Genomic DNA, 15,666 nt, shown 5'->3' with positions numbered 1-15,666 from the left:
CCCATATCCAAATATTCTGAAATACGGAATATTTTTAGCATGACTGAGAAAGTGAAACCTTTGCTTTCTGATGGTTCAATGTACACAAATTTTGTTTAAAGCACAAATTATTAAAGATATAGTATAAAATAACCTTCAGGCTGTGTGTATAAGGTGTATATGAAACATAAATGAATTTCATGTATGTACACAAACTTTTTTTGATGCACAAAATTATTAAAAATATAGTATAAAATGACCTTCAGGCTATGTGTATAAGGTGTAAATAAAACATAAATGCATTCTGTGTGTATATTTGGGTCCCATTCCCAAGATATTTAATTATTTTATGTAAATATTCCAAAATACGGAATATTCCGATATCCAAAATACCCCTGGTCCCAAGCATTTTGGATATGGGAGACTCAACCTGTATTAGTTCTAACTCGCTGCTTTATGTACCAGTCATTGTTTGTTTCATGAGGCAAGATACAGCGCTGCAGTCCTGGAAACTTCTGGGACCATGTCAGTACATGAGGAAAGGTGGGAGGGTTCCATTTTATCCCAAGTCCCTATGTCTTCAGGTAATAAAATAGTAATAAGTATCTGCGGCCAAAAGAACTTAAACTCATCTGAGAAATAGAAATTGTGCCCAGTCATCACTGCTACTGAGTTAATAGATATGATGGCTGACCATTAACACTGCAGTCAACAGTGATAGTAATTCAAAACCTATTACTAATTGTAACAAAGATGGACAGAAAGTACCATCAGAAAAAAAATAAATGCAAAGTTTCAACATAAGGGAACTGTATGACCAGTCACAGTTACATTTGACACCACAGAGAGAAATTACAACACATTAACTATTTGAGAATTGTGATATCTGACATAGTTAAACGGTGTTGTCTGCAAAAGCTCCACATCCTCGGCTGTTATTGTTACTGCCTGCCTTCTGCACACACAGACACAGAATGTAGATATTTGCTGCTATGTAAAAGTATAGTCGCCATGTTGTTGCTACACAAGGGCCTGTCAAACGCTGCAGTAGCAACAGCAGAAAATACAGTAGAGAAGCCTACAGGGTAGGAAACACACGGACGTGCATGCACAATGTCAGTATTCCTGGCTTTCACTGCAGGCTGTTTAACAATCAATTTGCTAACATACAAAAAATGAAAAAGATCACAGAGACATGAGACACAAAGCAATATATAGCAGGAATAGAATACATTTATATTATGCAGAATCCTTACTCTGAATTAAATCCATTGACATGGAGGATCCTCATCTGTTTCACAATCGTGCTTTTTCCTGACTCACCAGCACCTGCCAAAACATATACATAATATTACACACTGTGGTACTGTCTTCTCAGAATGATATCAATCCATTCCCATCAGGCGCTACATACAGGCCCTAAGCTCCCCATACACCACTGCATAGCCCAGCTCCTCTGTATGTATTGCAAATAATACCAATGTGCTGATATCAGTCATACATATGCAATTAGCTGTACACATGCTTTATATTCTAGTAATTATAACACACTGAGGAAGAAGACAGGCATGACATATACACACACCCATACACCAATATGCTGTAAGGAACACAGCAGGATCAGCAGCACTATACAGGCATTTATAGGATTTGATACAAGGCTGAGGGGACCAATAGGAAGATCCTTGTAAGCATGTGTATCCAGCCTCACAGCCAGTGTCCCCCAGCTCTCTGCACCAAGCTGCCTGCCTCTGGCAAAGGATGAGGATGTGGTAGTGCCAGGGCCGGCGGTGCCCCTTACCCAGCAGTAGCAGCCGGTGAGTCGCCTTGTAAGCCAGCCTCTCCTTCTGCAGCTGCTTCTCTATCTTCTTGTTGGCCTCTCGCTGCGCTTTCTCATCAATGCGCTGATCCTCCGTTTTGCTGTTGCCCAAACAACCCATATTAATCCCCTTTTTCCTACAGAGATTCTGGAGAATGGATTTATAGATAGATATATTTGGTGGTCTCTCTGTCCTCTGATTTTTTTTTCCTGCAGATGTCCGTCCAAATAATAAAAAATAATGATAAAAAATAATAAAAAAAAAAGGCGCAGTAGTATGATCCGTGCAATGTGTCCCAATACACCAGCCTCCCCTAGATCCCTATGTGAAAGAGGAATTTATATTCCTGCGACGGGAAGACCGCCGCTAAAAATAGTCCTGGTGCCTCTCTCTGATCAATCAGTTTGGTTTTCTCTCTCTCTCTCGCTCTCTCTCTCTTCTTCCCCTCTGCTCCCCTCCCTGGTTCCTCTCCTCCAGGTGTCAGCAATGCCGGTGAAACATAACGTCGCAAAAGGAAAATAGCTATGAAGGAAATCAGTATAAAAAAGGAGAGTCTATAAATAACACAAAGAGAGAGAGAGGGAGAGAGAGAGAGGGGGAGAGAGAGAGAAAGAAGAGCTCCTCCTGGAAACCAGCCTAATGCTGCTCTCCCTCCCCTCATACACAATCCTTATATTTCTCTGCAAATTTCTGGCTATTTTTGTCTCTCCAACTCAGCACTGCCTCTTTCTGCAAGCCTAGGAAATCAAGCCATCGGCACACCACTCCCCCTGAGCATGCATAATATGTACACATGCAGCCTCCTCCTCCTTCCTACAGAAGACACAGCCCAGCCCGTCAGAGAAGGATGCACATACTGTATATGCATGCGTGCAAAACCTATCAGCACATAGTGCATGCTGGGCTTCCCTAGTCTTCCTCCCGATCATGTACTGGACGCTTCCTCCTCCTCCTCCTCTGCAGTAACCCTTACTACACACACCCGCTCTGCTGCGCTCACTCCTTATCTCTACGCTCTGATGCTGCGCAGGCGGACGACATCTAGTGGCTGTTCTGTGGTACTGTAGGATGCCACACGTTTCTAATTCTGTTTTATCCAGCTATATAGGCATGTGCAATAAACGCATCGCTAAAGTACTAGTACTGTATAGTATGTCACAGGCTGAGCTGAGTCTGAAGAGAACAATTACGCTTGAATTTGGAACGGCTGAGAAATAAAATTATGACTTTGGGAGCTATGAGATACTACTGCAAGAGGACAAAGATACAAAGTTCAGTAAAAACATCAGAAAAGATGTTTCAAAGCTGAAAGGCAAATACAAGAAGAGAATATTGGTATATAAAGTAGCTCAATCTAACCCTACAGTCTTTACTAATAAGATGGGATTGCAGCCTTTTGTTTAATCAAAATATTCTTCTATAATTTATATATCTAACAAGCAATACTGAACATATAGTAAACTATTATATATATACACACACACACACACATACACACCACTCATCATATACATCATCCACTCGATGTTCTTTTCTCGACTGGACTATTGCAACCTCCTCTTATCTGGCCTACCTGACTTGCCTAAATCCACTCCAATCCTAACTCAATGCTGCTGTATGGCTCGTCTTTCATTCCAATTTAACCACTTCTGCCTCCCCTTCCCCTACTGAACACAATCCCCCTGACCTCCTACATCACTAACCTCATCTCCCTCCACTCTACCACCGACATTGCTCTGCCATCTTCCTTCCCAGCTAATTGTCCCATGCACTCTTGCCTCCAGCATTGGATTTTGCCTGTGCTGCTCCTCACCTCTAGAATGTTCTCCCTCTCTCTATCACTCTTCACTAGCTTCAAAAACCACGTCTTTATTAAAGTCTATCTGCTCCCATCCTGACTCTCCACTCGGTGTCAACCCTGTCTGTTTGCCCCTCTCCTATAGATTTTAAGATAACTGTATACGTAGTAATGTTCTGCTTAGTTTTGAACTGTGCGTTTTGGCACATTACGTACATGTATACGTAAGGCGCTACGAACCCCTTGTGGGACACTATTGCATAAAGGATAATAATAAAATGAATTACACACACACACACACACACACACACACACACACACACACACACACACACACACACACTGTACAACTGTCCATAAACAGAGTAAGAATAGACTCTTATAAAAACTTAATCCTTCATACAAAATGAGTGAGGTATAATAGCATAGTAAAGCATACATTAAGGTTCCAATTTTTATAGCTACTTGTAAGTGGCTGTTTTGAATACACTGCCGATTAGTGCTTTCTACGACATATCTTATGTTTTTGTGTGCATGTTTAAGCAAACTGTTATTTTTCTTTTCCTTCGCTTGACTGGGAGTTGTCTCTGATATATTAGAGTAGTTTGAAGTTTCATTGATGCCTAATAACTAATACTCAATTTGCAACTAAATGAATGACTATAAACATGAGCGTAGACCGAGTCACCGTCACTTATCTACCCCTCGCAAAAGGGGGTGCGTCATGGTTTTCATGAGGTCACGCCCCCTGATTTGTCCCGTCCTGGTCTCACTGGGGGCTTGCCCAGCTCTCTGGGAAGTGCCCAGCCTCTCCCAGAACAGTGTGGATGACGCAATGCCGCAGTGACACCAAAATTGCAAAGCAGCTCTGCTATTTCGGCATCATCCCCTCGGATGCTCTCACCTAGTGACAACACTGAGTACCTGTATGCGATGTTTGCCTGGCAAAAACCTTGACTTATATGCTAATGGTGCTACTGCTTTAGGTCTATCACCCCTTTTACATCATGTGGATGGCTGGGTGTGTGTGCATCATTTACCTGGGGAAGAGATAATTGATGTACTATGGGAAGAAGGCAAGCTGGCGAAGGCAGCGTGGTGCTCTGTGCAATGTTCTGCTGGAAACCTACTTAAACATTGTTGCAGACGTGGTACATCCCCTTCATGGTAATGACATTCCCTAACGGCAGTGGCCTCTCTCAGCAAGATAATGCGCCCTGACACACAGCAATGGTTTCAGGAACATGACAGATTCCACAGAGTTGATTAGGCCTCCAAATTCCCCACATCTTAATCTGGGATAGAGCATCCAGAGGTTCCCAAACGCTGTCCTCAAAGCTCCCCAACAGTTCAGGTTTTAAGAGATATCCATGGTTGAGCACAGGTGACTTAATTAGTACCTCAGTCAATTTGATTTAACCACTTGTGCTCAGCCATGGATCGCTCTAATGCTGGGCATACACTCTACAATTATCTGTCAGATATCTGTCAAATCTGTCTGGTGGGAAGGAAAATCTGGTCCGTTTTCTAGCGTTTGGGAGCAAATTTCTATTGTCATTTACTCCCATACATTACCAGATTTTCATTCCAACCAGCCAGATTGGACAGATAATTGCATAGTGTATGCCCAGCTTAAGGGATCTATTTATTAACATTATTTTTACTAAAATAAAGTGAAAAAGGGTGTTTTCACACCTTTTTTCACATTATTTTAGTTTCAGCCAAATTTACTAAAGGGCAATTGGAGTAGAATTCGTAAAATTCTACTCTGAGCACTAATTAACACATTTTTAGTAATCAGATTGCATTTCCCATAATTGTATTGGGAAATGCAATCTGCCTGGAATTTACTAAAAATGAAATGTGAAAAAATACCAGGGGAAGCCCTGTGATAATAACGCTACCTGGAGGTGGCGTTATCCAGGGTCTTCCCCAGTTACCGGACTCCTGCTCTGCTCTAACAGGCAGAGCAGAGCCCGGAGCCAGCCCCAGTGATCAGCTGTGTGGTCTAAACTGACCACACACTGATCACTGCTAAAAATAAATAAATAAATAAATTAAAAATTAAATAAAAAAACTTATCAGAGTCCAGGACCAGCTGACCGGAGCCACGGAGGACATCACCGAAGCCCTGATCACCGGAGGTAAGTGACACTAAGGGGAGGGGGTCACGATCGCAAGGGGGGTCACGATAGTTAGCGGCGGCCGGTCAGCGCATGCGCGGGTCCTTGTCACTGTATTTTAAACACAGTGAAAAGATTTCAGTGGGGATTCTTAAGACAAGCTCTGTCCATGCAAGGGATTTTTAATAAATCCCTGTGATATTGTCTGAATTCGCAATGTGAATTCAGTTGGTAATATCACACTACAATCTGCATTTTACTGCGGATTGTAGTAAATAGAGCCCTAAAACCTGAACTGTTGAGGAACCTTGAGGACTGTGTTTGGGAACCTCTGCGTTATGCTGCTTTAGCGGGGTGCTGCGACCTGACCTATTTCAAAATGTCAGAATGCGCCCTGCCCTTTTGGCGGCACCCCACTAAAACAACATGGCAGATGCCATCTCCATCCATGGGCCACAGTGTCTCGCAGGTGGGAAAGCGACCGCCACCGGTGAATAGATGCCGGGCGCATACACCATCTATTCACAGAGCCAGGAGAGCTTGGGGGCAGCCCAGCATGCCGGGCATGTCCCCAAGAGTGATGAAAAAGAGGACACGTCTTAAAGACACTCCCTCTTTTCACATGACCACACCCTCTTTGGCATGCGCAGTAGTGCCCCTTTCTAGGTCCGGTACCTTCCCTGGGGCTGGACCTAGCGGGAACACTGCTAGCACATCCCACAGATGCTTAAACAAGTGTGAGCCCTGGAGGCCCCACCTCACATCTTACAGGACTTAAAGGATCTGCTGCTAACATCTTGGTGCCAGATACCACAGGATGCCTTCAGAGGTCTTGTAGAGTCCATGCCTCGATGGGTCAAAGCTGTTTTGGCAGCATGAGTAGGACCTACACAATATTAGGAAGGTGGTTTTAATATTATGGCTGATGTATGTGTATAAAGAGTATATTGTAACTATGGGGTCAATCCAATTAGGTGCTAAGGGGCCGGCAACGGCACAGCAATTCGCACCCCTTGCGGCCTGATCTCACCCCACACTCGCACATTTCTGCTCGCAGCCCGGTGGGGCTGCCAACATAAATAAGTATGTATGGGGGTACCACAGGTGCAGCATACAGCCACGCTTACTCATGCTACAAGATAATCACACTTAATTGGATGAAGTCATATATGTTTACATTCATTGAGCTCTGTATGCTGAATATAAGGATAATAGTGCACAACTCTCACATTGTTTCTTTGGAGGCCAAGGCGGTATTACTGGAAGAAAGGAATCTCTAGTCATCAGTATACAGGTATGTTGGAGCTGTGAAATGGGGAACAGTGTTGGGAAAATTTGTTTACCATATCGGGCCAAATGTAATAGGGTGAGAGTTTAGCAGTAAACTCTCACATTGGTCAACGTTAAACTTCAAAATGGGAAAACATCTGGATGAGAGTTTTTTTGAGTCTAAAAACATGTGAGTTTGCATTTTCTCGGACTCTATTACATTGGCAAAGTATAAAAAGTGTGAGAGTTTAATGCTAAATTCTCACCCTATTACATTTGGCCCATCATATTCGTCTACTCCTGAACTTCAAGGAGCTCTCTTGGGCTACCGAGAGAGTAAAACAGCTTTGTGAATCCACACGATTCACGGCACCACGCTCTCTGCACCTCCCACATTAGAATTTCTCTACAGTATCTGCTGGGAAAAAAAGTCGTCAAGTAGCAACATATATAGAACATTTTTCAAATTGTAGGTACCCGGAAATAGCACTTACAATTCCCAGTGAGAGCTTCAATGTATAGTTTACAGACAACATTATAGATTAGATAAAAGTAGTTAAAACTGCAGTAAGAGTGTACAAACTAGAGGCAATGTCAGCTTCAGGGTAAGGCAGGGCCAGCAATTTAGTTTAACTACTTTAAACAATCTCTTTTCTTTCTAACTAATTTGCACAAAAGAGACTCCCTTAGTTTAATTTTTTACTTTCTGCTCAGCTATTGTCTTTTCTGTGCCTTTCATCTGTCCTTTCAGATCATCCAGTATACAGCATTACCCAGAGACAAACCATTGTTTGCTGTTGTCATGTTTACATTGCATGTTTGTGAGATAATTTACTACAAGAGGGAGCTGCACTACATCGGTCCCAATCTTAGCAACCACACTATTTATGTTCTAAATCAAAACATAGATTTTTATTAACTCACTCCTATACTCATTACCAAAGAGAACAATGCCTCTATATGAAAAACCAACAGTCACCGAACTGTATGCCTTTGATATTCTTGCAATAAAATAGTAAACAGTAATATTATACTCACAACTGGATACATTGCACTACTAAGTGTAAAATAACAAAAAAACATATCTATTTACTTCTCATATATACACTTCCCAACAGTAATAGCACAGCTATCACCAGGAGTAACTGCTGTAGACGGTAAGCTGGTCATGATCCTTCTTAGGATCCCAGCCATAGGGAAACGCAGGGGGGGGTGTTCCGGTTGCCTGGAACCCCTCCCTCCCCAGCCCACACCGTGACCACAATAGAAATTGTTATATAATATAATTTTACTAGTGCTGCATGTTCTTCTCAGGATTGCAGATTAAATAATTAGCACCACCTGTGGATCTTTTAACATGTGTCATACAGTAATAAATACACCTGTGCACCAACTAGGAGAACTGGAAAACATGCACTGTTAGGGGTGCACTGCTACAGTATACAGCATCAACAGGTTTAATTAATAATACTGTATAATATGGTCTCCTTATGCACTGAATAGTGCATAAGGAGACTAATATGTACATATATGTCCAGGGCAGGGCTAGGTTCTTTTGCTGCCCCCCTAGACTCCCAGACTTGCTCCAATGCCCTGGAATGGTGCCCACATCTAAAATAAAAACATTTAGCTCAGACAGGAGGCCCCTACTGCTGCATTTAATGGCTTACTGTGATCGCTGGTCCTGTATATGTTGGAATTATGACATACAATACACTATGTATGACACATATAATGGCTTACTGTGATCGCTGGTCCTGTATATGTTGGAATTATGACATACAATACACTTTGTATGACGCATATTAAAGCTGGATAAGTGCTAATTATGCCCTCTTTATGAACTGACCACACATTCTAAAATCAAGCATTTGGAAACCCCCTTCCGGAAATCCTGCATTTGCCACTGCCAGCACTACATGTACGACCACATTACCTGTTCTGTTATTGCAGCATGGTTAAAACAATATCAAAATAATTGAAAACAATGCTTTATAATTTAATAAAATATTTTTTCAATGTTTTCTGGTTTTACTTTTTTTTTTTCTTTTTAAATAAATTCTCTGGCAAAATGAAGCGGTAATAAAATCTGTACAGCTCCAGGCCAGTATCCCCGTGGCAGCGGAACATCGCTGAGACGCCTGACAATATTTTCATCATAAACTGCCTCATGGTTTTTTTAGCTCTTATATAAGCAATAGAAAAATGTTTATAGCAACATTTTGATAAACAGGTACCTTATTATACTTAGCAGGGAGAAATACAAAAAGTATTGCATCAATACTTATACCACGACTATACCTATTGTATTCTGATATCGCCATCTCAGGGTGGCAATAAAAAATGCTTTATTCTGTGAAAAGCATTTTTTTAAATGGGTATCCAGTCATAATGCCGACACATTCTGAATGTCGACAGTCAGAATGTCAACATGAACTATAGTTCAACATATATGTTGATATGATTGAATGGTGATCATATGTTCATAATATTGACATTTAGCATGTTGAAATACAGGTTTGTTTTTTTTTTTACTTATTTTTAGGGTTAGGTTTAAGGATAGGTTAAAATAAGCAAAAAAGTGTTGTCATTCTGGTGTCATATTTTATGTCAAAGTAGTGAACTCTTGGGTCATTTCATGTCAAGTGTGACTAGGGGTCCCACATGACCACTTACAAATTTGACAATTTTGACAGTTGTAACCACCCCCACTTCGAGGGCCATAGTTTTGGTACTATGACATATGTAACATTTTATCAAAATTGGAGATGATGGTCAGGTGGGGACCCCTGGTCCACTTGACATGGAATGACCCTCTTAAGCTTTATTTATGCAGTACCCACAAAGGGTATACACTGGGGGGGGGTTCATATGACTTTATATTGCTAAGAAAAATCCTCAATTTGTTTATACTCTCTCATAATGAATATGAAATCTACCCAAAATGGGCAAAAAGTGTTTACTGAAATGTCAAGACCTAAAGGTGAGATGTTTGAAGCCTTGGTGGTATTTACTGAAGCTTCTCAAAATTAAAAGTGGAGGTGTTGCCCATAGCAACCAATCAGATTCTACCTATTATTTCTCTTTTGTATCTTGAAAATGCTAACTGGAATCTGATTGGTTGCTATGGGTAACACCTCATCTCTGTTTTAGAAGGTTTAGTAAATCTACCTCTTTGTGAGAGAAAGTGGAGAAGTTGCACAAAGTAACCAATAAGCTAATAACTGTCATTTCATAGACTGTGCTAAATCACTGTCAGAAGTGGATTCTTCACTTTATGGGGCAGTTATATCAAATCTCAGAGAGAGAGATAAAGTACCAATCAGCTTCCAACTGTCATGTTACAGGCTAAAAAATGACAGGAGCTGATTGGTTAGTACTCTCTCTCTCTCTACATTCTACATTAGTACTCTCTCCAGTGGCGGATCCAGGGGGGGCGATCAGGGTGATCGCCGCCCCCTAACACATCGATAAACTGATGCTGCAGTCTGTGCAGTGGAGTGAGCTCCGGCTACTTCCAGTCACCCAGGGCTTCGAGGCACCTGCCTCACCGGAGTGGATGGACAACCGCTACGGCAGCGCTTGATTCACTGTGCCGCGTGAGCCACGCCCACCGGTGTACTGCCGGAGTAGAGGAGCAGCAGAGACAAGCCCTCCCTCCCCCCAGCCAGTGTGCGCGTAGCTGCTGAAGCGTGACGTCACGACGCTGACAGGAGCCGACGGAGGAATGCGAAAGAGCGGTAAGGTAAGTAAAGGGAATCCTTCTACCTTACGGGCACTGGCGTAACTATGGAGGGTGCAGGGAGTGCGGTTGCTATGGGGCCCGGCGGCTTAGGGAGCCCGCCGGCCCAGCAAAGAACCCCCTGCACCCAGGGCCGTATTAACAATGATATCAATGAGTGGACAGCATGCTGGTCCCTGCTGCAATGTTACCTAAGGGGAGGGGACCTGGGGAGTAAGTACCCCCGGGCTCCCCTCTCTAAGAGTTCCCCCCCACCACAGACCGGATCTCTATTACCGATCCGGTCTGCCGCGTAGCGTGCCACACTGACAGCAGTTAGTCAGTGACAGCTGTCAGCACCGCGCAGAGCAGTGCGGGGTTGAACTGCTGAGCAACGGCTCAGCTGTCCAATAGGATGGGAAGCTGCAACCTACGGCTCAGTGACTTGCTGGCCAGGCTGCAGGGAAGGAGGAGGCGGGAAGAAGGCAGGGCACAGCCACAGCCTGGCTCCTCTATGAGGTTGACTTCATCTGTGGAGAGAGAGGAATGTGTAAGTGCATCCACATAGTGCCCTCTTCTTGCTCTGTGTCACAACCTGTTTATGTGTGTGTATGTATGTATATGTGTTTATACATACACATGTACTGTGTGTGCATATATATATATATATATATATATGTGTGTGTGTGTGTGTGTGTATATAGCATCCTTTCATTATTGCTGAGGGTTCCTGAGTGCCATCTGATTTTGCACTATATATATATATATATATATATATATATATATATATATAACTTGCTATACGGACCAGCACTCACCCCAAACCCCAAATGGTCAATGGCTCCGGTGCCCTCCGGCAGCGTCGTAGCTAGACGGCAGTGCGCCCTGTGCAGCACTGCCGCCCCTCTCACTCCCTCTCCGCCCCCTCCTCCCACCTCCTGAGCTCTTACCCTAACTTCCGACGGGAGGAGGGAGTGCGGGATCTTCCGTCGATTTTTCAGTGGCGCGCACCACTGCCGGAGGTCTCTATCTGCAGACCTCCGGCACAGAGAAGTGTGTGGCCGGTGCCGCTGGAGGATGGCGCCCGGTGCACATGACCCCTCAGCGCCCCCCTAGTTGCGGCCCTGCCTCCGGTTATAGATAATGTAGAGTAGTCAATATATTGAATATTCTATATATATATATATATATATATATATATATATATATAAAATTCAACACCATAGGGCCCTCTGGTTGAGACCTGAGTTGGGGGCCCCTTAAAAATTTTGCTATGGGGCTCACAAAGTTCTAGTTATGCCCCTGCTTACGGGCACTTTCACTTCACAATTGGGCTCAGTATTCTTAGTACTAGTATACAATACTATCATGGGACACACTGTTTAAACCTAATATTGTGTATCATGTCAACTCAAGTTTAACTCTTTCCAAGCTGCTTTGCATAGAGGGCATGTATTATAACTGCAAACACACTATTGTGCAAACAATTAATTTATTGTTACCAATGATCAGTGGCACACTGCTGCTTTCTGTGCTCAGCGTTTATCAGACATGACCGCATGACTCTGTGTGAAGATACTCTGGCCCTGATTCAGAGTCGGACGCTCTGACAGAGCGCTCGCTCTGAATCAGGGCCGTCCCTGCTCCTTTTTGGAGCGGCCTCCTGGCCACTCACAGCTATAGCAAGCGGCCAAAATGATGGTCACGATGGTCAAAACCATCTCGACCATCGGGCTTGCGACGAGACCCTTGCGGTAGGGTCTCGCTGCTGCAAGCCCTGAAGTGCTTTTGGCTCTATCAGAGCCAAAAGCACTCCCACTGACATCACTAGTGATGTCAGTGGGGCCGGCCCCAGACGGTAGGCGTTCCCATAGGAACGCCTCCGTCTGGGCAGCCACGCCCCTGGCACGCCCACCAAAGGGGGCGTGCTGTCAATCACCATCGACAGCACGCCCCCTTTGGTGCGAGACCCATAACGACAGCTTGGCTTGGCCGTCGTTATTCGGGTCTCGCGCATGCGCATGACGGAGCAGCCTCTGTCATGCGCATGCGCACTTGGGCACCATCGACCCACTTGCGAGCGCTCGCGAGCAGGTCTGAATCAGGCCCTCTGTGTGCCATCACAATACCATGTTTACACTGTATTAATATCGCCTGCTTGGTGTTCATAGAACATATCCAAACAGTGTAGCCAATTATTTACATGTATATATGTATGTATATATGTGTGTGCTTATATGTATTTATATATGTGTGAGCATACATGGAGATGTTTATAAGAAACCACTGCAGAATTTAATAACCACAGCTGCAGTGCCAGGGTTAGTCCATTCTATGGAGCTCATTTTTTAACAGTACTTTGGTCAAAAATGTAGCCCCCATAACTTTCTGCGACTTGGCTCAGATATTTAACGTAATCTTTAGTTTATGGAGAACGCTTAGCATAGTTTTTTCGAAAAAAGGGAACAGAAGGATCACTCTCTTAAATGAACGATTACGACATCATAATCGTGTAATCGCTCATTAATCATGCACTATAATGTCGGAGACGACCAGCAATGCGCGCTCCCGCTGGTCGTTTCCGACATCAATCATCGGTTGAACATGCAGCCGATAATGACAGATTGGCCATGTTCTGGGATGATGGAGGGTGCCTACACTGGACAACCAATCGTTCAGTGTAGGCACTGCAGGGGATGGGGGACGACTGTACAATTACAATGTCGTAATCATACTGTCTTTCCCTAGTTGCCTAGTGGATGTGCGGCTTTGGGCTAGTAAGTTCAAAGGCTTTTGACCACCTTGTGCTGTGGGGCTGAGGCCTGTAACAAGATTGAGACTGATCTCTGCTTTTTTCACTCCATGTCACCAGTTGCGCTAGAACAGGCTAGGTGTGGTTCATTGGAGCTCTCTCTATTTGGACTACGATTTAAGAAAAAGTCTAAAAGTGGTGAATTGGGGGGCAGGGTCCAATAGAGTTGAGACTGAAAATGGGAGGGGGTACTAGTGATACTGGGAGAACTATTTAGTAGAGGGGAGGAATCGGAGTTAATTGGTAAACCGCCCCCCCTAAAAGGAAAGTCTAGATCCGCCTCTGACTCTCTCTACAATCTGTTAGTACTCTCTCTCTCTACATTCTGTTAGTACTCTCTCTCTCTACATTCTGTTAGTACTCTCTCTCTCTACAATCTGTTAGTACTCTCTCTACAATCTGTTAGTACTCTCTCTCTACAATCTGTCAGTACTCTCTCTCTACAATCTGTCAGTACTCTCTCTCTACAATCTGTTAGTACTCTCTCTCTCTCTCTCTCTACAATCTGTCAGTACTCTCTCTCTCTACAATCTGTTAGTACTCTCTCTCTCTCTACAATCTGTCAGTACTCTCTCTCTCTACAATCTGTTAGTACTCTCTCTCTCTCTACAATCTGTTAGTACTCGCTCTCTCTCTCTACAATCTGTTAGTACTCGCTCTCTCTCTCTACAATCTGTTAGTACTCGCTCTCTCTCTACAATCTGTTAGTACTCTCTCTACAATCTGTTAGTACTCTCTCTCTCTCTCTCTCTCCAATCTGTTAGTACTCGCTCTCTCTCTACAATCTGTTAGTACTCGCTCTCTCTCTCTACAATCTGTTAGTACTCGCTCTCTCTCTACAATCTGTTAGTACTCGCTCTCTACAATCTGTTAGTACTCTCTCTCTCTACAATCTGTTAGTACTCTCTCTACAATCTGTTAGTACTCTCTCTCTACAATCTGTTAGTACTCTCTCTACAATCTGTTAGTACTCTCTCTATCTCTACAATCTGTTAGTACTCGCTCTACAATCTGTTAGTACTCTCTCTACATTGTTAGTACTCTCTCTCTCTCTCTCTCCAATCTGTTCGTACTCTCTCTCTCCAATCTGTTCGTACTCTCTCTCTCTCTCTCTCCAATCTGTTAGTACTCTCTCTCCAATCTGTTAGTACTCTCTCTCTCTCTCTCCAATCTGTTAGTACTCGCTCTCTCTCTACAATCTGTTAGTACTCGCTCTCTCTCTCTACAATCTGTTAGTACTCGCTCTCTCTCTCTACAATCTGTTAGTACTCTCTCTACAATCTGTTAGTACTCTCTCTACAATCTGTTAGTACTCTCTCTACATTGTTAGTACTCTCTCTACATTGTTAGTACTCTCTCTCTCTCTCCAATCTGTTCGTACTCTCTCTCTCCAATCTGTTAGTACTCTCTCTCTCTCTCTCTCCAATCTGTTAGTACTCTCTCTCTCTCTCTCTCTCCAATCTGTTAGTACTCGCTCTCTCTCTACAATCTGTTAGTACTCGCTCTCTCTCTCTACAATCTGTTAGTACTCGCTCTCTCTCTCTACAATCTGTTAGTACTCGCTCTCTCTCTCTACAATCTGTTAATACTAACTCTCCCTCTCTCTCTCTCTCTCTCTACAATCTATCTCCGAAATGTGATAAATCTCTCTCCAATGCTGGATACATCTCCACATAAATGTCAATTTATATTTTTAAATAAACAGCACAAAGAAATATTTTTTATTTCTTGTTCTGCATTAATCCACCGTTCCAAAATAGCAAAAAGCAGAATTCTATGCATAGGTTTTTATAATAACTCTGTACAGTATTATAAAATTATAATGCATTTTAATTTTTTGCTAGTTCTCGCTGTCTTAAACCAAACAGGAAAGATAAGCGGAAATTATATAGCAACCTACTAAGGAGTACAATTTAAAAAAAAAAAAAAACTTATCGCACTATCAAGTTGTTTATTACATAAAATTATGCAGAAAGTGCAGTACTAAAAGCACAATGCAGGAGATTTCACAGAAATCTCCAGTAAAGTGCCAATTAGCGCTGCAGATCGCAGTCCCCATTATCATCAATGCTGACTACGATCTGACCCATATTTACTAAACTCCAAAAAACTAAGCTTTTCGGAGATTAGCACCGGTAGTTTAC

At 43.1% G+C, this 15,666-nt stretch overlaps 1 protein-coding gene across 2 annotated transcripts in view; it reads right to left on the bottom strand.

The window, feature by feature from the left end:
• Positions 1–15,666, bottom strand: part of GNAL (G protein subunit alpha L) — a 321,126-nt gene that overhangs the window by 170,565 nt on the left and 134,895 nt on the right. Inside the window, exons 1-2 of one of the 2 annotated variants that reach the window (XM_088469703.1) lie at positions 1,781–2,616; positions 1,236–1,308 (exon numbers count right to left, since the gene is read on the bottom strand). In XM_088469703.1, coding sequence (XP_088325829.1) covers positions 1,236–1,308; positions 1,781–1,919 — 212 coding nt within the window. In that variant the 5' untranslated portion in view covers positions 1,920–2,616. Of the gene's footprint in view, positions 1–1,235; positions 1,309–1,780; positions 2,617–15,666 lie in introns of those variants that run through there. The other variant, XM_088469702.1, reaches the window with a different exon arrangement.

This window comes from Taudactylus pleione, unplaced genomic scaffold (genome assembly GCF_031769625.1).
Source record: "Taudactylus pleione unplaced genomic scaffold, aTauple2 ptg000093l, whole genome shotgun sequence".
Lineage (NCBI taxonomy): Eukaryota > Metazoa > Chordata > Amphibia > Anura > Myobatrachidae > Taudactylus > Taudactylus pleione.
This window is presented reverse-complemented; position numbering and strand designations above follow the sequence as displayed.